The 24,465-nt window shown below is 37.8% G+C and overlaps 1 protein-coding gene and 1 non-coding gene across 3 annotated transcripts in view; both read left to right on the top strand.

Moving 5' to 3' along the window:
* Positions 1-1,303, top strand: part of STX7 (syntaxin 7) — a 51,799-nt gene extending 50,496 nt beyond the window's left edge. The window contains exon 9 of one of the 2 annotated variants that reach the window (XM_029223400.1): positions 736-1,303. In XM_029223400.1, coding sequence (XP_029079233.1) covers positions 736-981 — 246 coding nt within the window. In that variant the 3' untranslated portion in view covers positions 982-1,303. Of the gene's footprint in view, positions 1-373 lie in introns of both variants that reach the window. The other variant, XM_029223399.1, reaches the window with a different exon arrangement.
* A 22,997-nt stretch (positions 1,304-24,300) lies between these two features.
* On the top strand, positions 24,301-24,465 carry LOC114896388. Its single transcript, XR_003793769.1, has one exon. It is a non-coding gene; the product is annotated as a U1 spliceosomal RNA (small nuclear RNA).

Here is a 24,465-nt window from a genome sequence, read left to right as displayed (position 1 = left end):
GCTATATAAAGGAAAAAAAGTCATTGTCCGCCTTTATAATGAAGAGCAATTCACAAGGGTAACTTATTCAGCATTTATTTTTTGAAAAGCAAAACTATTTTTTACACATGATCAGGTTACTACAATAAAAATTAAATTTCAGAAGGAGATGAGAGTTGTTTGGGTAAGTTATGAGTTAAATGACATTTTTAGTTCATTTAAATATGATGAAAATTTCTCATTAGTGGGAAAGAACATCATTAGGCATCCTTTCCTGGAAAAAAAAAATTGCGTATTTTCATAATTCACTTAGGAAAACAAAAAACTGACCTCTGGCTCCCAGACCTCTTTGGTACACCATAAGATTTGAGCAGCTTGACCTTGTATTTCGCAGCAAGAAAATACAGCAAGATTGGCACCCACAGGAGCCTGAAAGTGTTATACTGGACCACTTCCTTGACAGAATGCATCACATTTCTGCTTAACGACTGTCCAGACATAGTTCATCAATCAGTGAAGAGAAAACCATTTCCCCCACTTTTTTAGGAATCTGTGTCCTCAAAATACTGTCACACAGGAAATAAAGAAATTGCCTGATGTAAACCTGCAGGTTCATCTTTCTTCATTTCATCTGCGTTTAACAAAGTCAGTAGACTCAGTGAAGCATTATCTCTTTCACTAAGTTAAGACATGTAGGAAACCTGTTTTTCTCTTAATGCTAAATTCACGTATTTTAACCTTTCTATTTGGGTTGAGTCAGGAAAACAGCCACCTGATGATGTAAGCATAAAGGGTTTCAATGTGGGGAGTCAGAAGCTTCCACCGAGCGTCAGAAGGGCAGGCGAGGGAAGGTGCATCTGCAGTACCGCCCTGGGCGGATCTCGGGAGCTGGCCCAGGAGCCCGTGAGAATCTGGAAGCATCCAGGAAGCTCCTGTCACCTCAGCCTGCAGCACCGACGCAGTAAGCCTCAAGGAACTGTCACCAGCTGTCTAGGCTGTTGACAACACCAAAGCGGGTGACCTGTGAGAGATCTTGGAAGCTGCTGCGATGCCCGTGTCTGCGGGCCTGTGCACACTTCTGCCTGGATGGCCTCCAAGGGAGGGTGGCCTCTCCCTTCTCTGCCTCCTCCATCCCCTGGAAATGCTTCTCTTTGGGCCACACTGACTTAGAACCAGAAAGCAAAGGAGGTTCTGGAAAATGTAGTTTCTGGCTCCCCTGCAGTGCAAAGGACACTACAGAAGGAGGGAACAGTGATGTTGAGGTGACAGCAGACAGCGCATCACAATGGTGAAACGCTGATAGATGGAAAGAGCACAAACAAGGTGAAGCAGAAAGCCTCACAGAATTTTCTTCCATTAGGGGTTCTTTGGTGGGGAAAAAAAATAACACTGATTTTAAATGGTAAACAAGCCCATTTTCCCAACCAGAACAAAGTCTCTGTATTATATATACTCTGGGACCCCAGCACCTAGCTGTTTCCTCCCTCTGTCCTTCCCTAGTTGCCCAATAAATATTTGTGTACTTAATGTGGCATTTATTTTGTGCCAGGCTGCCACATGCCCGGGCACAGAGGGTATTAGAGTGAACCAAAAGAATGTGGTCCCTGCCCTCAAGGAGCTTACATTTTGATATTAAGCATGTAAAAAACACTTGATGTTAGGAGGAAAATGGTGGGTGGGAGAGGAAGGAGGTGAGGGAAAAACTGAATGAGGATGAACCCACCTACACCTGGGGACTGCTCATTCTTAAGGACTGGCTTCCTGTTTATCCTCTTACCTCATTACCAAGTAAGTGAATTTCATTCTCTTTTCTCAGTTAACAGACTACTAGAAAAGTGATAGTTTTCTAAAAAGTAGCTACTAATTTGAAAGTTGATCTGTATGTATTGTCTCCAGGAAACAACTTTCCATCTTTTGGTGGCAGCATCTGGATTCAGAGCTAGGGCGTCCTGATAGGACTGACATTTATAGGACTTTTGCAAAATTATTACTCCCAATAGAGGGAAGAGCACTGGAAAGAGGAAAGAGCTAAGGGAATTTTGGAATCCATGTTTCTTCAGAATGTACTCAAAGCCAATGCATTATGCATGCTCCTAGTAAAATGTCCCTTAAAACATTTTTAATTTAACCCTGCCCTATCCCTTGGCCATTTTTATTATTTTTTTCTGTGGTATCAAAATGGAATAAAGAACACCCTCAATGGCTCACATTAACCCATTTTCTTATAATTTAAATACTGTTTCAATTGGTCAATTTTAATCCTTTGTTTTCGCAATCCTTTGGTTAACATGAAAATCATGAATATTAGGAAACCTTATTTTTCTCCAAATAATTCTAATTTTAAAAGCAGAAGTAGAACTAAATGACACACTAAATAGGTTTTTATAGACCCTGTTGCTTCTGGCAGGTTTTTAAGAGGTTGGTCATTTAATTACTCAGAGTGGGATTCTTGTAGGTTTTGTGTAGTGATGGCATTCCTGCTTAAAATGTAAGTGGTGGAAGGCAAAACCAGATTTCCTGTGCAGTCGTTACATGCATAACACCCTTACTTGTTTTAGAGGGAGTCTGCTAGAACTGAACTGAGTCTTTAAATATACTTGAAAGGACATTAATTCCCACTTTGGCAAACCCAAAGTACAAATTTTTAAGTGTTTACTGTAAGTACCGTTAGACAGTAGTTACTAACTCCAAAATCTCTTAGCATTGGTAGAAACTTAGAAATGCAGTTGTTTACCCTCAACAAAGGTTTACTGATACTAGTTTCAGTTGCTAGTGAGTGCCTTCTGGAAGTTTCATATCAACTGTTAAATGGTACATCTGAAATGCTAAAGTCAAACCAGGATCAAAGAAACCAAATTTACATCTCTAGAAACTAGAGATTTAGCCCAGGAGTAAGATACAAGCTTTTAGTAACTTGCATATCTGAAGACCTAATCATGAACAGCTTTCATGAGTAGTTAATTAACTGAGAAAATAAGACATACTGTAGTAAGGACAGATAAGGAGATAGAAAACATGAATGACAGGTGATGAGACCTGAAGGATTGAATGAGAAGATCTAATATGCGTCTAATCAGAGTCCCAAAGATGGAGAATAGAAAAAAATGGAAGAGATAGATGATTGCTGAAAAATTTCCAGAACTAATCAGAAACATGAATCCACATATACAAGAAATAATATGTATATCAAGCAAGATGAGTAAAAGGAAACTGAAGAACAACAAAGACAAAGAGATCTTAAAAGCAGCCAGAATAACTAAATATCCACATGCAGAGGAAGGACAGATTCTGACAGTCGAATTTTCAGTGCCAAAAATTGAAGCCAAAAGACAGTAGAATAACATCTTCAAGGTGCTAAGTGACAATAACTGTCAATCTAGAATGAGTGCCCAGTGAAATTATCTTTCAAGAACAAAGGCAAAATAAAGACATATTTAGTTTTGTTTTTTTTAAAAGGAGAATTTGTGATCAGTAAACTTTCATTTAAAGAATAAGGGTGAATTTAGAGAAAAATAACTAGAAGGAAGGTCTGGAGAAGGATGATTTCTAGCATATGTAATATTCATCAGGTTTTCATTGAGTCATATTGAAAATAGAAATTACATTGTCAGTACGTGTTAGTTGCCTACCCAAAAGCCATGCAACTCTTGCCAATTCTTAATAGTCTCAGACTTTCCTTTGGAATATTTTTTCTCCTCTCTTGGGTAGCAGCCACATGCTTTGGGTGGAATTGACTCCAACCTAACTCCAGAGATGGTGGGCACTACTTTAGATAAATCAGCCCATCCCATTCCTTTAGTGATTGGTTTAGGGAAGGGCCAGAAACCCAGTCTAAACAATCAGCTCAAGGATTCTTCTCCTTCAAACTATAATCCAATCTGGATATCACATGGGTTGTGGTGCACTGGATATGAAGCTGGACACTAGTGCAACATTTTAATACTATGAGGGATGATACAGCTTCAAGACAAGGATGTGAAGTTGGGTAGAGTCGTTCATTTATTCAATAAGAATTTGCTGAGTGCTTAATAAATACTGGGCCTAGGAAAAGCAAAATCTTATTTAGCAAATTCTGACATTGGGGACAATGAAATTGTTTATAGCTTCCACAATAATTAGAAACATCTCTTAAAACTTCATCCTTGTATCTAGGAAGACTTTTGCTTTTCCAGTCAGGAATTTTAGTTCCAGAAAAAGAACAAGACAATGAAAACATTGTATGAAAGGTTTCTTTCAAACTTTTCTCAATCAACAGTTTCTACCCCAATCATCATGATGCTGAGAGGCTTCAGAAACACAAGTGACTCTGTGTTCAGACCAAGTACTTGGCCTCAGGAAGATGAATGATCAGACCTACTCACCATATGATTATAAGGGTCAGGTAGTTTAAAAAGAAATTACAATCTGAATTGAACCATGGATGAACAGTGTTGCTATTGAGCTTCAAATCCTACCTAATAAGCATAACCTTGTAAAGAGAGGTTAGTGTTTGGGCAACTGCATGTTCTTGCAGAAGAGCAAAGCTTTTGCAATATAAATAGTTGTGAGTGTACTAGCTTTCATCTTTGATGCCTTAACCCTCTGTGTTTAGAGTTTTTGTATCCAGGGCTGGATTGAGAATTTTAGAAGCTCCAAATACTAAAAAGATTGTGATGACAACCCCATATGTAATTCAAAAGAAAATTTATTTTTTCAGAAGGTCATAAAACACCTAAATACTGAAATTAAAATGACTTTTTCTAGATTTTCTTATTTTGAAATGCTGCATAAATTCATCACAGTTAAAATTTCTTAGTAATTTCTGGTTCATCTGCTTTGTTGGTATCTTAAGCACTTAACTTAGTCTGTTGGGTAATAATTCAGCATCGATTGCATTTTACATTATTAATTTTTCTGTAATTTTCAAAATACAGACGGAGGGGAAGAGTATTATTTCAGAGAGGGATTTGATCACTCACAGCCAACAGTATCCTTTGATTTGGGGGTAGTCTAGACTTTTTTCCTGAATAGTTCTAATAAGGAAAAACCTTTAATCCCAAATATATTACACACTGACAAAGTAATATGGGTTTTAGAAAAACAAAGTAGGTCTTATTTTGGTACTATGCAATGTTTGGTTGAGATTAAACATGGTTGGAGGAGACACTTAGGTGTGTAAGGATCACTGAGATTCATGGGTCAGGCCTTTTGCTGATTTGCTTTTCTAAGACGTGGTAGTACTGTGCCTCAGAGAACTAGGGTGAGGTTAGCCAGTCATTTTTGACTAAACAAAGAAGACTGCTTAAAGGTCTACTTTTTTCTAATCCTCAAAGCTATTTATGATTTGTAAAGTAGTATGATTTAACCTTTAAAAAAAAATCATTGTATTAAGAGAAAACGAAAAGACCAAAGTCTCCCACCTAATGATTTCAATATGACATTTGTATTCTTTTTTTTTCCATCTAAAAACCCCCTCAAGCTCTATGGAACAGAGCAAAGAGAAATTGACTGCTTTTTGTTGGGTGAATAATTCACTGGAAAACATTTGTCATATCAAGACCTTAGAGCAAGAATAAATATTGCCCTCACTGAGGAAACCAAAAAACCTCAGTTACATTATCCTTCAATACTTTTAATTTAACTTTTATTTCTCTGCTTATGACTGTTTCCAAATTATCTAAATTTAATGATGTGATTGTTTTTTATATAATGACAGTACTATTTGGAAGACTCTTCTTTTTTATTGAAGCATAATTATTGAGGAGAAACAGAGATACACACAGGCAAGCACATACTACAGTGGCACAATTTTATCGGTTGAATAGCATTTAAATCACTGTTTAATATGTGGTGTTTTCCTTTGGGTCATCAATTATACCAAGTTATCTCAGACTCTTAGCTTCTTTGCCCTTGTAATTCCTTTAAAACTATCGGGGGTACTGTTGGGAAAGCCGTTAACAGGGAGAGGGGAAAATGGCCTTTCTATCAATAGCATATTTTAAGGAGATAAAGCTAAGTAGTTGTTTTCATTTAAATTATAATATGCAACTAGAGACTCTCAAAAAGAATGAGAACACTGTAATTGAATCACAGTACTTCTTAGTTTACATCAACATTCTGTCACCCATTCTGTAGGTCTCTACCTTTTAACCAGCAAAGAGATAGTTGCCTTTTATTAAGACTCTCTTCAGTGGATAGTGACTTCAGTTCCACAGCTGAAACCACCAAAGGGAGAACCCATGCTTCTTTCTCCTTATGAAAGCTATCATAATGTAAGAAAACTGCACTGAGCAGATTAAACAGGCAAGGGAGACTTTATTAAATACTATTGTAATAGGAGAAAGAGATTGAACTTACCTCCACTGAAACAAAAGGTAAGAGAACTTTTAAGCACTGAAGTGAGGTGGTGAAAAGTACTGTTGGGCATTATTGGGGAGGTTAGTCAATGCCATTAGGCCATCTCTGTTTGCTAATTGGTGCTTATTGAGGTTAGTTCCCTACCTTTTCACAGAGACTAGGAGATAAAGGTGCAATCTTTCTAGATGATTATGTTTTAATGGGATGGCTCCCAGGTCCTTGAGAAAGACATTCTTGGTATTAAAAATATAACATTGGAAGGCAAGGTTGGTTTACATCTAAAAACAATTAATGTTACATACCATATTAATTGAATAAAGCAAAAAACCGACATGATCATCTTAGTAGATTCAGAAAATACATTTGACAAAATTCAATACTCATTCATGGTAAAACTCTCAATAAACTAGGAAGAGAAAGAAACTTCTTCAGCCTGCTAAAGACATCTTCAAAAAAAGCTAACACCATCTAAAATGGTAAAAGATTAAATGCTTTGCCCCTGAGATTGAGAGCAAGACAAAGATGCCTCTACTCATCACTTCTATTTAATATTGTACTGGTGTTTATAGCCATTGCAATCAGGAAAAAAAAAATTTTTAAAGGCATCTGGATGGGAAATGAAGCAGTGAAACTCATTACTTTCAGATGATGTGACCGTTTATGTAGCAAGTTAAATGGAATCTAAAAAAAAGCTACTAGAACTACTAAGTGAGCTTTGCAAAGTTGGAGGAGACAAGGTCAATGTACAAAATCAATTGTATTTCTATATACTACCAGTGAACATTCTACAAATTAAGAAAATAATTTCATTTCACATTAGCATCAAAAAGCGTAAAATGCTTAGGAATTAATTTAACAAACGATATACAAGACTTGTACACTGAAAACTATAAAATATTGCTGAGAGAAATTGAAGATATCTAAATAAATGGAGATATAGTTTGTGTTGATTGGTTGAAAGCTCAATATTGCAAGTTATCTCCAAATGTATCTATAAACTCAATGCAATCTCAGTCAAAATACCAACTGGAATTTTTATAGAAATTGACAGGCTGATCCTAAAATTTATATGAAAATGCAAAAGTCATGGAGTAGCCAAAACATTTTGAAAAAGAAAAATAACATTGGTGCACTTCTACCTGATTTCTAAGCTTACTACAAAGGCACAGTAATCAAGACAATGTGATATTGGCTCAAGAATGGACATATAGATCAGTGGAAGAGACTTGAGAGTCCTGATATAAATTATTACATTTGTGGTCAATTGACTTAATTAATTTAAACCTCGTCAAAATTAAAAACACTTCTGTCTTCTGCATCTGTCCCTGCAGGGTCAGCCCTTGCTAAGTCACAGCCTGAATGGGAACCAGACGACAGCTTGTGTTGAACAGACTAGTGCCAGGTGGATAGGCCTTCTTTAAGAACAAGGACACAAAATTATGAATACAAAAATAAACTGTGAATTGTGAGTATTTAGAATGAGAAAATAAATCACAAAAAATTACTATATTTTAAAAAGAGAAATAGCACAACACAATAAGTGATGTTGATGATTTATGATGACAATAATCTGCCTAACACTTGTATAACTTTTTTTCCTGCATTTTCAGGCTGCATACACTTTTATCTCTTCATATGAACATTTTTTGTAATACTTTTTCTAGAAAGACTAGAAATATAGTTCATTCTTTCCTCTATCATGACTGATGGAAATTGAGTGATCAGAAAGCTTTCTTGCAATTTCTTCATTCGTTACCGGTAATGCCACATCTGAGTTTCTTTCTCAGGCATTGGTCAAGAAAATTATAAGAAAACTCCAATATCACTGGATATGGACCCTGATAACCCCTGCCACAGCAGATGGTTCACTTTTATTAGGTCTTTGCTGCTCCCTCTTCCCAGTGGGCAGTACCTGAAATGATGGACAGAAAATATTCCTGAATTCTCGGTCATAGTTGCCCATAAGCAGGGAGACATCTCGTTGGGCTCAAAGATAGGGTCTGGAGGCCTGAGGTTATATCTGGAGTCCCAGGATAATACAGTAGTATTCCTGGTAGCCGCTAGTACCAGTGCAGTCCCAGTACCACCATCAGGTTGTAGAGGGTGACCACCAGGCTGGGCAGTACTTCCTGCTTCCTGCTCATGGCTAGGGCCACTCCTTCTCTAGTCATCCAGAGAACACAGCAAGCCTTAGAACGGGTACGGTGAGAGGCCCTAAAGATTAAGATTCATTAACAACATGGTAAATCTACCTCTGACCACAGTTGACATCTTTCTGGAGGGTGTGTTTGTACATCGCCAAACAGATCCTCAAAGCTTCTCTGTCACAGAATGTTAGAAGGCAATTAGCCACATGCTTTCATTTACATAACACCCCTACCAAAGACCTTAAAATTAGTTCAGAGTTTGGGTTTAGTCGAGTGGAGATATGCCAATGGACAGACGGAGTACGGTGAGGGGGATGGTGAGTGTAGAAGTGGAGACAGATGGCAGGAAAGCACAAGAGGAGCCTTTGGGGGAAAATATCCAGTAGTAAACGGTGTGGCAGTTAGACTCAGTAACAGTGCTTGACTGGTGTATTTTACAACGTGAGGCTGCCACAGGGACAAAAGAGAAGAACAGTATAAATTGCCACCGGGGCTATTTCTCGACTGTGAGAACTTCTCTTTGAAAGAGCTGGACACAGGGAGAGGACAGTGCTTTCCAAATGGCAGAGAGAAAGTGGTCAACCCTGGGTATCAGGAGGCATATTGCAGGGAGCTAAGATCTCAGGCAGGAGATGGCAGAAATGGGAGCATGAAATCTGTCCCAGGTTAGCAGAAGCCAGGTTCTGATTCACACAGCTGTGGGCATCCCTTAGCTGAGGCAGCCGGCACCACTGAAACTCCATGGACCAAGAGGCAGGAAAGAAGAGCTCTGGCATCTGCAGGGGAAAGTGGGCCCCGAGAAGATCGCACTGGAGTCAGTATCACCCCGTGTGTCTCCTAGCGTGGCTGTGGGGCAGATGCCTTTCCTGAAGGCAAAGCATTTACTGGTATTAAGTGACCAGTGAGCTAGCTCTGACTGCACATAACACACTCCTTCTGTTTCCTGGAAAATCCCAGACAGACACAAGAAGGGAAGACCTGAGGCTTTGTTGCTTGGTAAACTGAGGCTCTTAATCCATTTATCAAATGTAAGGTTAAAAACAACCATGCATGAGATACCATTGATGGGCCTCAGGAGAACATTGGGTGACATATTCTGAGTGCCTTCACACTAAGAATTCTCCAGGAAGAACCGTCTTTACCAAGAGTCACCTGATTCCCTCCAGACCAAGAAATGACCAGCAATATGGTCCTTCCTCTGCAACTGACAGTCTCTAATGAAGAGATGCTGTTGTTCTGCTCCCCACCAGAGTCTCCTAGAATATGTGGCAGGGATGAAGGTTGCTTCATTGGTCCTGTTGGCCAGCCAGCAGAGAGAGTCAGAATGACAAAGTTTATACCTTCTAAACAACACCATCGGGACTTCCCTGGTGGCACAGTGGATAAGACTCCGCACTCCCAATGCAGGCGGCCCGGGTTTGATCCCTGTTCAGGGAACTAGATCCCACATGCTTGCTGCAACTAAGGAGCTGATGAGCTGCATCTACGGAACCTGCCTGCTGCAACTAAGACCCGGCACAACCAAATAAATAGTTAAAAATAAAAAAACACCAGCAGCTAGATTTTCACTATGTTATGATTTTAAACCAATACATAAAAATGATCATGAAAATATCTTTACTGATTTTCATGTTTATAAAGATAATTCATGCTTATTTTTAAACGATGTAACAATATAGAAGGTAAAAAACAATATCCCCCTTCCCAATAAAAAGTGTTTAACAGTTTGGTTTACACCTTTCCAGAATGTTTTCTAAATAAAATAGTTTGAATCCCCATCCTAGGTCGTTTGGGGAATCTAGCATTTTCTTCAGTTGTTTCAATGATTCCTGAGGAAGATGCTAATATAGTGGTTGCGTATTCCTCTTGCTCTGGATCCTATTCTGAATTCAATTGCTTATTGCTTTGTGTTGCCTCCTGTTTACACCTGCTGACTGCTCCAGCTTTTCTCTGGTTTTCTTGGCTCCAAAACTTCAAAACAGGAATTTCTTCTGTGGACCGTGCTTTCCCCAATGTGTTCAGCAGAGAAAGGGATTGCTTCCTCTTAAGTTCAGTAAAGGATCTTTCAGGAAAACAGGTGATTGTTTCAGTGGAAAGCTTCAGTGAGTAGAATGACTCATCTTTCAGTCCTAAGACCTGCCTGATGACATCAGTTCAACAGCCTATGTGCCATGATGCCCGCCTTCATTTTAAATCCCTTTGAGCTATGCTTTTTGGCTCCCGTAGAAGTATGTGCCTATGGGTACGTTTGGCCATGCTTACAGAGATTCATTTAAATCTTAGCATTGGTAGATTAGAAAACTTGTTTTAAGTGGTTTATAATTTTGGGGATATTTGTTGGTATTATTGTTCTTAAATACATGTATGTTTAAAAAGCAAGCTTATATAGGATAAATGGAATAAGCTTGACACAGAATTAATACATATTTTAGTTTCACATGTAATAACATGCTTTTTCTCTAAAGCAGAACCCCAAACATTAAATGATGTGCTTATTTATTCCTAGTAAAAACACCCTCAGAATTATATCGTTTTTTTAATTTTGTAGGCCACATTATTTGATATCTAATTTGATTCAGTTGATGATGTGTAAAGAAGAGATTTCACAGGAAAAAAAATCAGTTAACTAGTCCAAGAAATAATATATCTAAATATTGAAACGCGTACTTTAAACCAATAAATGACAGAGTTGAGACGTTTAACCTTTAAAGAAGAATAGAAATAATAAGATACTTTTTGTTTGCAGCCTTAGATTTTGTTTAAAATAATATTGCACAGTGTTGATTACTACACCATTTGGCTCCATTTGAAGAAAGAACATGATTGTAAGAGCAACTTTTGACATTTGAAAATCAACATTGTTTACATTTGAGAAAATCACTATAGGTTGTTTTTAATACATTTAAAGAGATTTACAAACACTCATATAAACTTTATTCTATGTTCATATTACTTCGATTATATTTTTCATAAAGTTTAATAACTGTAAACTCTCTAAATGAAGCCATATGTCCAGAGCAGGCACTGATTATAATTCTTTTATATTATACTTGAGTTCAAGACATTTCCCCAGTTACAAATGATTTAAAAGCTAACAGGGCTTCCCTGGTGGCGCAGAGGTTAAGAATCTGCCTGCCAATGCAGGGGACACGGGTTCGTGCCCTGGTCTGGGAAGATCCCACATGCCGTGGAGCAACTAGGCCTGTGAGCCACAATTACTGACCCTGCGTGTCTGGAGCCTGTGCTCCACAACAAGAGAGGCCGCGATAGTGAGAGGCCCGCGCACCGCGATTAAGAGTGGACCCCGCTCGCCGCAACTGGAGAAAGCCCTCGCACAGCAACGAAGACCCAACACAGCCAAAAATCAATCAATCAATAAATAAATTTAAAAGCTAACAGGTGAAAGAGTTGGTAGGTTCATAACTGGAAAACAAGTTATGAATAGAGAAACTAATGATTGTGAATTTGTATCCAGAACATACAAAAAAAAAGAAACAAAAGAAACACACAAAAAAATTTACCCAGTTATCTGTTGGCTTTCTGATACAGAATATGGTATTAAATCCTGTACACAACAGCATACATTATGGATATAGATGTTTTACCAGTCAAAAACATTTGGAATTTTAAAAATTCCAAACAGAATGAGTTTGTTCAGTTAGGGATTGAGTTTCATGTTTGTATTTTTATCCTTCACCCTTTACTCTTCATCCCCAAAACATTTATTGAGTGACCAGTCTGTAGTCAGTTGATACATATTTATCATTTTCAGGTTGAAGATAGCAGCTGAGTGAGTATAATTAGCGAAGAAGGGTTTTCAATGGGCACTCATGTTCTAGGACTCCCAGTTTAAAAGGGGAGACAGAGCTAGGAGAAAGATTTGTTGGACGCAAATATGAGTAGGAGTAAGGGACTCTACCCCTTGGATCAGGAAATTAACCCCTTTCTCTTGTGTGTCAAAAGATACCCTAAGAAGGCTTCCCTGGTGGCGCAGTGGTTGAGAGTCCGCCTGCCGATGCAGGGGACACGGGACGATCCCACATGCCATGGAGCGGCTAGGCCCGTGAGCCATGGCCGCTGAGCCTGCGCGTCCGGAGCCTGTGCTCCGCAATGGAAGAGGCCACAACAGTGAGAGGCCCGCGTACCGCCAAAAAAAAAAAAAAAAAGATACCCTAAGAAAAAAACATCTTGCGATGCCCTCAGGCTTATAATTGGTGGAGGCAGGAGCCCAGGGACCTAAGTGTTCAGATATCTCAGTAAAAGGGTTTACAGTCCTATTGTATCCCTGGCCTTGTCTTATGACCTTTTTCCCTTTTCAGCTGCAATAATCCATTCCTTCAATAACCTTGCTATCTCTCATTATATACTATACGTACATATGTATAGTATATATAAAATGAATAAGTAAAGAAAACCAACCCAAGTTCATCTTCCTCCTTCAAGTTTAGGGATTCTCTAAAGATCAACACAGACTTTCCCTCCTCAACTTCCACTGAGACCTGGAAGTCTCTGTCTTCTCAGTGGCTGTTGACCCTACTGGCCCGCAAAACATTGCTGATTGCTCTAGTTTCTGTATAAGTCTTACATTAGCTCATCTAAAATTAATTTAGTTCATATTTCCTGGAGGACAGTAGCCTGAAAACCTACTGGAATGGCATCTGCAGGCACAGGTACACTGGGGAACTTTCCTCCAGGAAAATTACATGCACTTAGGTTTTGTACCAACTTAGTGAAAGCTCTTCCATGTGCTGAAAAGATACACGCATGACAGCTTGATCTCTGGGCAGCAGGTAGACGGAGGAATGAAAGGTGTGCTGATCTACTCTCCCTTCCTCCCCCTTCCCTCCATGTATGTTTACATACCTGTTTCCATTTGCCCCTGTGTGCACCTGAAAAATCTCTCTAGTGAACTGAAAACTGTTTAAACTCATTTCAGAAGAGGTGAGTTGGTTTTAATAAAACAACATATGACTATCTCCAGGAAAGGAGAATTTTGGATATTTTATATGTAATTATGAATTATATTAACTGTTCCACTGAAAGTGACAATAACAATAATAGTATCCTCATCTTTAGAATATACTGTGGGCAATGGGTTCATATTTTCTTTTTATATTTTCTGTATTATGAAAAAAAACCCTGGAGAACTAAACATTTATTCTATTTTGGTAGGCATGCTGTTGATTCTAAGTGACTTTTGATTCTCTGTTGTATCTCTCCACCACCCTGACAGCTGAATTAATCTAAAACCAGCAAACATTTTCTAGTGCAATTGGCTTGGTGCATTTGTCATGTGGAGATCTGACTTTAGTCAGCCAAATAGCAGTCTCATGACATATTTAAAACATCCCTATGCTCCAGGGATAGAAATAACCTTCTTCTCCATACTCTGTTCAAGTAAATATTTCCTGGTAGCATTTCTCAGGGCAATATTGCTTACATGAAAAGCCAACTGTTCCTTGCATTCTTTTTAATACAATAAATGGACATGCTTTAATTGGTGTTCTCTGGCACAACAAAAATCTGTAAGACGAAAGCAAGGAATAAGTCTAATTAGGTCACATTCTTGCTTTTGGAAATGAGCATTCTTCACTTTAATACTTAAAATAAAAAACACAACTTTTTTTTAATGAAGAATAGCCAAATAAACATAATCTTTTTGTGGAACTTTAACATTAAAAGACCATTTTGGCTAAATATGCAAGGAGGAATAAAAATTTTTAAAGCCTTGTATTTAGTTTTCTTTTTGGAGTTTTCTAATGTTACTAGGTGTAGGAGTCTGTATTTTCAAATTTAACTTTATAAGGAACAGGGTTTACAATGCCTAAGTTTAAAAATTAGGTGAGGTGATGGAGGAGATGCTGAGCCCAAATAAATGGGTGAAGTTGTGAAATTTATACCCCTTTTCTGGTTTCAGAGACCTGAAAAGTGTTAGTTCCAATATGGAGGATTTTTTTCTATCAAAATAAGATTTAAGAAGTAAATAAGAGATCAAACTTGGGCCAAAACAAACTATTTCTAGAAAAATGGGAAACTCAGGGAATTTCACTAGCCAAAAATTTTAACGATAAAGAGTTAGAATACTGCTATAGACGTTAAGAAGAATAGAAATGAACTGGAGGGAGAGCATGGCACACTTCACCTCCAAATATGGAGAACTGAGGCTTCATACTACTGGGAATTACGAAAGCTTTGGGGAGATAGAGTGTAATAGAGGAAGATCTTATCAAGATAATGTGACTGAAACTCAGGCTAAAATTTCATCTACTCCGTTATGAATTCTACAAATATTTCTTGGACATTAAGTGTTTGCCAGGACATGAACTGCTGTCTTTGGGTCACAGCAGTGAGCTAGTCAGAACAAATTCCTAGCTCTTAATAGAATATATGTTCTAGTTGGAATATAGACAGTTTTTTAAACTGAGGGCTTCCCTGGTGGCGCAGTGGTTGAGAGTCCGCCTGCCGATGCAGGGGACACGGGTTCGTGCCCCGGTCCGCAAAGATCCCACATGCCGCGGAGCGGCTGGGTCCGTGTGCCATGGCCGCTGAGCCTGTGTGTCCGGAGCCTGTGCTCCGCAACGGGAGAGGCCACAACAGTGAGAGGCACGCGTACCGCAAAAAAAAGAAAAAAGAATCCTCTCCCTAAAAGCAACCATAAACCTGGACAAAACACCATATGGTCATTTCAATAGTTACAGAAAAAATATTTGGCAAAATTAATACCATTTATGAAAAAAATATCTCAACAAATTAGAAATAGAAGGAAACTTCCTTAACTTGATAAAGGGCATCTGTGAAAAACCTATAGCTAACATTGTACTTAATGATGAAAGACTGAATGTTCCTTCCTTGTAATCAGAAACAAGGCAAGGATATCCACTCTTATTACTTCTATTCAACATTGCATTGGAGGTTCTAGCAAGAAAATGAAAGGCATCCAGTTTGAAAAGAAAGAAGTAAAATTTTATTTATTCAGGTGACATGACTCTGTATTCAGAAAACCCAAGGATTCCATTAGAACTAATAAGCATGTCCAGCAATGTTGGATACAACATCAATACATAAAAATTGATTTTATTTTTATATACTACCAACAATTTGCAAATAAAATTAAGAACACAAGTTCATTCATAATTTCATTAAAAAGAATTAAATACTTAGGAATAAACTTAATGAAAGAAGAGCAAGATAGGTAGAAGAAAAAATATAAAACTTGGCTGAGAAAATTTACAAAAGATCTAAATAAATGGAAAGACATTTCATGTTTATGGATTGAAAGACTTAATATTAAGATGGCAATTCTCTCCCAATTTTCCCTAGCAGAAGATTTGCAAAAATTGATGAACCAATCCGAAAATATATATGGAAATGCAAAAGACCAGGATAGCTAGAACAATTTAGAAAAAGAAAAGAAAGTTGGAGAATTTAGAATTCTTGATTTCAAAAGGTAGTATCAGCCTGCAGTAATCAAGATAATGTAGTATCCTTTACACTTATGGTGAATTGATTTTCAACAAAGGTGCCAAGGCAATTCCTTGGGGAGAAAGGCTAGGCCTTTCAATAAACAATACTGGGACAATTGAATATCTATCTGCATGCAAGAAGAGGAGTTTTAGGACTTCCCTGGTGGTCCAGTGGTAAAGAATCTGCCTTCCAGTGCAGGGGACACAGTTTCGATCCCTGGTTGGGGAAATAAGATCCCACATGCCTCAGGGCAACTAAGCCCACGCACCACAACTACTAAGCCCGGGCGCCTCAACTAGAGAGCCTGCGTGCCGCAAACTACAGAGCCCACTCTCTCTGGAGCCCGTGCACCACAACAACATAAAAAAAAAGATCCCACATGCCTCACAGACGATCCCGCGTGCCGCAACTAAGACCCAACACAGCCAAAACACTAAAAATAAATAATTTTAAAAAAGAATTTAGATCCTTATCTCACACCATACACAAAAATTAATTCAGATCAATCACAGACCTAACTGTAAAAGCTAAAATTCTTAACTTTTGCTTTATGTGTGTTATTCGTTTAGTTTTCTATGTATGCGGCACATATCTATCTTTAAACTCTCAGAAGTCTAAATTTTCTCTCAAAACCTCCAACACAACAGGTACCCCATCAGTTTCAGAGTTTTGGAAGTTCTCCTGGAGTCTTCTGTTCCATGCCCATGTGGACTGATTCCTTTCTATGACAGAGTCATCATCTCTGAATCTCTCCCCATCCAACTCTTGGAGGGCTCTCCCTTTGTCTCTCCCACATCTGAGACCCTGATTCATGGCTCTTGCTTTATTTCCTCCAGAATATTTTTGAGAAAAGATGCATAGGAGATAAGTTTTTGAGATTTTGCAAATCTGGAAATTCTTTATTGGTCACCTTATCCTTAATTGGTCATTTGGCTGGGTGTAAATTTTTTGGTTGGAAATAATTTTCCTTAAGAAATTTGATGGCTTTGCTCTAATGACTTCATGCCAGTGAGCTACTGGGAAATTTGACTCAATCCAATTCTCACTTTTTTTACACAATTTTTTTCCCTTCTCAGGCAATTTTCAGATTGTTTTCATCCCATGTTTTAGTGATTTCATGATGATGTTCTTTGGTATAATTTTATTTTCATCCTGGACCCAGTGGACCCATTTCTACAGTTCTGGGAGATTTTCTTGGATTACTTGATGACTCTCCCCTCCTCTCCAGTCAAGTTACTCTGCTTTCTTTTTCTGGAACTTCTGTTATTTGGATAGAAGCTTCTTTGCTAATTTGGTGTTATTAAAAATAGTTATTTTGCATCTTATTTTCATCTCTCTTTTTTTTGCTTTGCTTTCTTGTGTGTTTTTTGTTGTTTTTTGTTTTGGGTTTTTTTTTTTTAACATTCTCTATGCCTTCTTTTGAGCTTTTCATTTACTGTATTTTATTCTTAATCTCTCAGCTTCCTTTTATTATCTGATTGTTTCTTATGGCATCTTGCCAGTTTTCACAGATGCTGTATTATTTCTTAGCTCTCTGAGGATATTAAAGACAAATTTTTATTTTATTTTGTTTTCTGAGGATAGCTTCCATTTCCTCAAGTTGCATTTTTTTGATGATTTGTTTTCTTTTTTCCCCCTCTCTGACTTTCATTTTAGAACAGTAGAGAATTTCCTCAAATACCTTGTGATCTTTTGCAGTTCATTCATACTGAAAGTTGGGGAGTGAATGGGAAGTTCTAGGGTCTAGAACTAGAACTGTGGGGTGACCTGACTCGGCAGTTTTATTGGGAAGTGCCCAACATCAACATCCACATCCTTAGGCTGAGTAGATTCTCCAGTGAATGATCTTCTGTCTGGTGAGTTTAAGTCAGCTCTCAGGGTTCTAGAAGCTAGTGGAGACAAAACTGTAATCTGACAGTCTGTACTTTATGTATTCCCCCTCTTCTCTTCCAGGGCTGTTGCCCTCAATGCTGCCTGGTCCCCTCACCTCCTTCCCCGATTCGAGTTGCTCTGTTACCCTTTCTGGAGAATAAGCCTTCAGTTTGGGGCTGGAACAGATGAGGGCCATTGACGCAGGTGAGTAGAAGAGAGGGGATTTTTTTATCCAACTACTTCCTAAATTTTCAGAATCTTGCTATTTTCACTGTACTCCCCAGCCCATCACCTTCACTTTCAGAGGTATATGGAATTCACTGTGCTTGGTCATTTGGAGATGCTTGGATTTAAGTCACTTTTCTCCTTTCAATAGAGAAATAGACTTTCTCTATTGCCAGGTTAAGATTTAGTTTTCTCAGATTTGCTAAGTTGGTTACCATCGATCCATATGCTTTATGGTTTCCAAAAGTATGCTGTTCTTTTCTCCCCTAACATTCTCTTTTTCTTTGTACGTTTAAGGCTTTGAAAAACCATGTTAGTGCATTTCAGGAGAGAGAGAGGCCAGGCAAATCAAGTGTTCAGTTAACCATCTTTACTTAAATGTGTTATATTATTCTTTATGTCTTTTTGTGCCAGAAAGTTTTCATAATTTAAATTAATTAGAAGGATTTTCTGCTCTGAAATAGGTACATTCAGAATAAAGCTGGTGGTTGATTATAGCTAAGGGGATTGATCCCAAGAATGACAGGCACTGTATTGTCAGCAGAACCCTATGGAACCAGCTTTCTCTACTACACAGAGAAATTACATTTCTCCTGACCTCAAAGGAAATTGCTATCCCTTTCTTGGTAAATGTAAATTAAAAAATACTTCTGGCTTGTTTCTTGCTACATATTGTCCTTTTTTTTTTTAGCATAGATTTGAATAGTGATTTAGTAAATTGGGAATTAAGGAACAATAAAAAAAAAACCCCAAAACTCACATTTTAAATTTCCAGAATTAATGACTGGTTCAAAACAATTTCCTAGGCCCACAGATTTGTATTTTAACTTTCCTACAAATGAATAGCTATCTCAGAACACTTTCAGGCACTAGATCTTTCCATCAGGTCAGAGGGCAACATGACGCAGCTCATAGAAAGCGAGTGCTTGTGGGGTGATGTCAAAAGCCTCAGGGGGAGTCTGCAAGTCTGAGAGGGGCTTTATTCATCCCAGTCAAACTCAAGGGTCCCAAGCAGTCACCACTCAAGAGACAAGGGAATGCAAGGTCTAATTTCAGTGTGCTCCTTGATCTTCAAGAGTAACTGCCGGTAACTCCGCTTAGAGGCTCATCTGCCAGAGTTGGTGAAAATTTGCTTACGGTCAAAGCTGCTGGTTTGGTTAGTCTGCTGGATGACATTAAACCCAGCCCGTCCTGGGAGGTTGGGTGGGGCCCCTTCGCACCATCTCATTCCCTTTGCCTTTGATGTGATTTGCCCTGGAGCTCTTCACCTCTGTATTTATGGTTAAGAGCAGACCACTTCTCTTGGAACCGTGTTTTTGGAGTCAGCCAAGGGCAACAGGACTCTTTGCATGCTTTTAATTATAGGCTGTTTTTAATGTTTTCTTCTGCACTCCTCTATTTCACTGTTAGTCAGTTTTGCTATACTTTTCTCTCTTTCCCCTCTGCTGCTCTAAAGTCTTTTAATTTCAGAAGGAATCCTGCCTTATATTAATGACCAGTGGAGTGAAAACAATAACTTCTGGAATTTTTATTTACAAATGTGAATTAAATGGACAAGAAGGAATCAATTTCAGTTGCTTGAAATAGAATATATTTGTTGGGCAAGGTTGGTGCGATGGAGGAGGTAAACAAAAACTGGGTGGCTTGACTAACTTTCCATAGTTTTCTTCTAGAGAAATTATTTCTAAGTGAAGAGCAGTTTTGTTTTTAGGCTTATTTATTTATTTTATTTAACATGTACTTAAATAAGACCTCCTAGTGCCAAGCTTTAAGGAATTTATAAGTATGAGCTCATTTAATCCTAACAATCTTATGAGATAACTTTAATTTTATCCACATTTTATAAAGGATAAAAAATGAGGCACAGAGAAGTTAACTAACTTCCTTAAGGTTGCACAGCTGGCAAGTGGCAGGGCTGAGATTTAGCTCCAGGTGGTCCTCTGCTCCAAAGTCTATGCTCTTCTTTTTCTAAAATACTGAAACCACACCTTGTTACCTACAGGTGTGTTCTGCTTGTAGAAATTAAACAAGGAAGGAAGAAAGGAAGGGAGAGAGAGAGGGGGAGACAAAAGGTGTGGAGAAGGAGGAAGGACAGAGTGAAAAAGAATCATAAATGACAATGATTAGTCACTTTCATCACTACATCACAAGCTGGGTTTATTTAATTCAGTACCATACATTTAGAGTACATGCCATTTGAAAATGCTTCCAAGGTAATCTATATGCTGCGAAGCCAAGTGTACCTGTACTTGAAAACACTGAAATAGTGCATTCAAATCTGAATCTGCTTTAAATCAAACGTTTCAATTTTCTAAGTAGACAAGGATTGTAGGGGAATAAAGAGATTATTTCATCATACTTTTCAGAGTATTCAGAAGATTCACAATAACTGGCTAGGGAGAACATGGGTATCAAAAGGAAGATTTCAATTTCTACTGTGTTCCTAAAAATTGTATTTTCAAATGTAGATTCAGTAACTGAGTTTTAACTTTTGCATAAATTGATTAGATAGATATTAGAAAGATGTATGTTTTCTGGGCAAATACAGCTCTCCCACAGCATACAGATATTCTTAAACATGTGGTTATGAAATACATGACGAAATTGGAGATGTATTTTAATCGCGCGTGTGTGTGTGCATGTGTGTGTGTGCGTGTGTGTTGCAGGGGCAGAAGTCTAGAGGGTGATGTCAGGACATAGAGGAAATAAGACTTCAGAAGTGAGCTGAAAGAGTGGGATCCAAAGAGTGATTGTGTGTCAAGCAATTTGAGGAAATATAAGACAGGAGGAGATAAAAATATTTACATTACACAGTTAATGATTCAAAATGTCATACCTAAACATTCATTTGGTTGACTGAATTTGCTTCCTAATAAATTAATTTGATGAGTTGAAACAGCTCTGGTTTGGAGCATCACATAATGAAATGCATTGGCATTTCACCCTCTCTCTGCTCTAGTCCTGCTCAGAATGGCACATCTCCATTTGTTTCTTTAGAGCCTGGATGCATTATTTCTTTACGGTGGTTTAAACTTTGTGTCTTGGCTCCACTAAGAGTATCTTGATGCAGTTCTCTCTTATATAAATACTCTTCCCCCCAATTTTTGCTTTGTTTTAGTTACTCTCCATGTTCCGATAATTCTTACCACATGGAGCAAAACATTTCAACACTATTTATTCAGAATGGAGGCCCTCATTTTGTTCTTTCTGTTGTTGGAGCTCAAAATAAGAAAGTGACAATATTTCAAAAATGGTTTTATATTAAAGAAAAATGTGTGCTGTATCCAGCTCAAAAGAGGAAATCTTGTCAGGTTTTTGACTAACTGTAATTTGATTCTTCTTCTAATGCTCCCTGAGTTACTTAAATCACTAAAATGCAAGCTCCATGAGGGAATGGATTTTTTTTTTTTAAATGGGGCTTTTTCAGTAATATCTCCAGCATCTAGAAGTATAGGCACACAATAGGTTCTCAAAAGTATAATGAATAAATGAATAAAATAACATCCTGGAATGCAATCTAAATAAAAAATTCACAAATTTCAAATAAAAAAATATATTTAAAGGGATTAATCCCAACAAACTAAGGACATATTCTTTCATAGGGTTGTGTAACCATGATGATTTCTTAGAAAGGTTTTGTTTCACAATACATGTGAAAACTTTGTGTGCTTGTTTAGAAGTTCTCATGAACACCAGCTGCTCTGATAATTTTTAATCATTGGTAAAAATCCAGAAACTTGTAAATTCTAGTGGCTGTTGACAAAAGGCTGAGTAAAAAAACCAAACTTCTCCATTAGAGAATGTATGCTGTGAACATTTCTTTCTATTAAATATTTGAGTAGCATTTCTTAATTTTAAAATGTTCCTTCCGTAAAAATCACAATATTCTTTTTTTTTTTTTTTTTTTTTTTTGTGGTACGCGGGCCTCTCACTGTTGTGGCCTCTCCTGTTGCAGAGCACAGGCTCCGGACGCGCAGGCTCAGCGGCCATGGCTCACGGGCCTAGCCGCTCTGCGGCATGTTAGGTTCTTTTTTTTTTTTTTTTTTTAAATCACAATATTCTTAAACGTTCTGATTTTTCTGGTGCTCCCCAACCTAAAATTTCTCCTATAGATGGAAATCTTTCTTCTAACCAAAACTTCATAGAAGACTCTTCACAAGTCTGATGTCATATATCACATATACCTTAAATTTTGTCTTAATCTTTAACTTTCCTTTTCAGGCCGGGTCTTTAAATAAACTCAACTCCTACAATCATCTCTTTGCACCAGCTCATGTTAGCTGGGCAGAGCTGTCTTGCATCATCTAATTAAGTTTCTGTTTTCTGTTGGAACATTCCAAGCTTCGGCTCTCCTGGTTTAGAAGCTCTGTTGTGAAATACCGCCAACTAGCCAAGTCAGGGAAATGGCTCTAACTGATGGAGAGTCACCTTAAAATGGGTGATCCAACAGAGGTGGCGATCATGTGGGCTGAAGCCATGAGACTGATGTTGGCAGGACTCTGGTAGGCCCCTTGTCACCCTTGTCCTTTTTTACACATTTCTCACTCTTCTGACTCACTCAGTAGGATTCGGTCTGTTGCTTTTTCTAATCTCTCTTTTTGCATTCTTGGCCACCAAAGAAACATACAGCATTCACACCACCTTAGACAAACACTTTTCAGGTAATTCCTTCATATAAAAGGTAATTCAGAATTGACAATAAATATGCTTTAAGAAGTGGCTACCATATAGTTTAACAGTTTGCCTAACTTTGCCCCCCTCAGATAACATGCATTTTATCACATAGTGTTTGCTGTTGTTCACAGTGAATCAAAGAATTAAAATTAATGTCCTTTACTTGGGAGTACTTATTATTTCCTTGGGGGAATATATTGTTACAGGAATATCTGCAAGACTGAATTAAAACATCATTTTTAAAGAGGAATGGGAACTTCCCTGGTGGTCCAGTGGTTAAGACTTTGCCTTCCAATGCAGGGGGTGCGGGTTCGATCCCTGGTCGGGGAGTTAAGATCCCACATGCCTCACGGCCAAAAGAACAAAACATAAAACAGAAGCAGTATTGTGACAAATTCAATAAAAACTTTAAAAATGGTCCACATCAAAAGAAAAAATCTTAAAAAAAAATAAAAGAGGAAGAGGAAGGAAAAATAGAGCAGGAGATGGTCTGTCTGGATGATATTTGGCCTCTTCTCTGTAGGAGGCGGATCAAATTGATCCCCCAGGTCAGGTCAAACCCCTTTCCGGGAATATTTAGGCCTCCTAAATATTCTTCACACAAAAAAACCTACCTTACAAAGGTATATTTTGAAAAATATTTTCAAATCAAAACATTGGTTATGCTAGTCAAAAAAGATTTTTAACAATATTAGAGATATAGAAATGACACTTTGATTTCTCTGGTTTATATCCCAAATCATGATTTTTTTAAAAACTCCCTTAGGTTTTTTTCCCCTGATTTAACAGTCCTGCAGTATAAGTAGCAATAATAAAACATTATTTGTCAGTTCTTCTTTAAAAAGAAAATAAATTTTCTTTTTAAAATTAGGTTTTCAAACTATTTTACACCCACTAACTGGTTAATGTTTGTATCATGGTCTAAATTACCTAAAAGCCTTCACTCCCTAATGTCACTAGGGGTCATAGAATTAACCTACAATTTGAAAAACAAAAGGTGATCATGGCAATTTTCTCTATAACTTTTTGCTGCTGTGAATTCTAAACACTGATTATATACTTGAGGAAGAGAGCAGATTACTCATTTTTTTCTAAGTTATTCCTTACAAGACACCAACTCTCATTTTATATCACATGAAGTTTAAATTTTCAACATGTTTAGTTTTCCTCTCCTAACATCTGAAAAGTGGAGGAAAAAATGGATTGACAATTACCATTCTGCCTAACAAGATTAACTGAGTGACTTTAAGTTGTGTCTGAGTGTACGTGTGGAGAGAGAGAGAGGAGAGAGTATAAAAGAGAAATACTATTTTAAAAAGATGACTTACTTTCTTCAATTTCATTCAGAATTTCACTTCCCCTCTTCACCCTCACCATGACTTTTTAACATTAAATTTTTATATGTTCCATTGCCATTGAACCAATCTTAGTATATAGACACTCCTCAAGGAACTCAGTAACCACATACAGTTTTAGAAACTTGTGTCAAGAAAAGCTCCAAATATTTGTAGCAAATTGATTTCCTGTGGGTTTTTGTTTATTTTATTTATATTCAATAAAAATACTACCAGTAGAGTTGTTTGATAAGAGATGTAAAAAAAAAATACATACCTGGCAGGGGAGGTACCATGATCTCGAAGGTAGTTTTCCCAGGGGGAGGTTTATCCGTTGCCCTTTGGATGTGCTGACCCATGCGATTTCCCCAAGTGTGGGAAACTTGACTGCATAATTTGTAGCATTTGGGGGACTGTGTTTATGGTTTCCCCAG

Source organism: Monodon monoceros, unplaced genomic scaffold (assembly GCF_005190385.1).
Source record: "Monodon monoceros isolate NGI ecotype Baffin Bay Population unplaced genomic scaffold, NGI_Narwhal_1 Super_Scaffold_15, whole genome shotgun sequence".
NCBI lineage: Eukaryota > Metazoa > Chordata > Mammalia > Artiodactyla > Monodontidae > Monodon > Monodon monoceros.
This window is presented reverse-complemented; position numbering and strand designations above follow the sequence as displayed.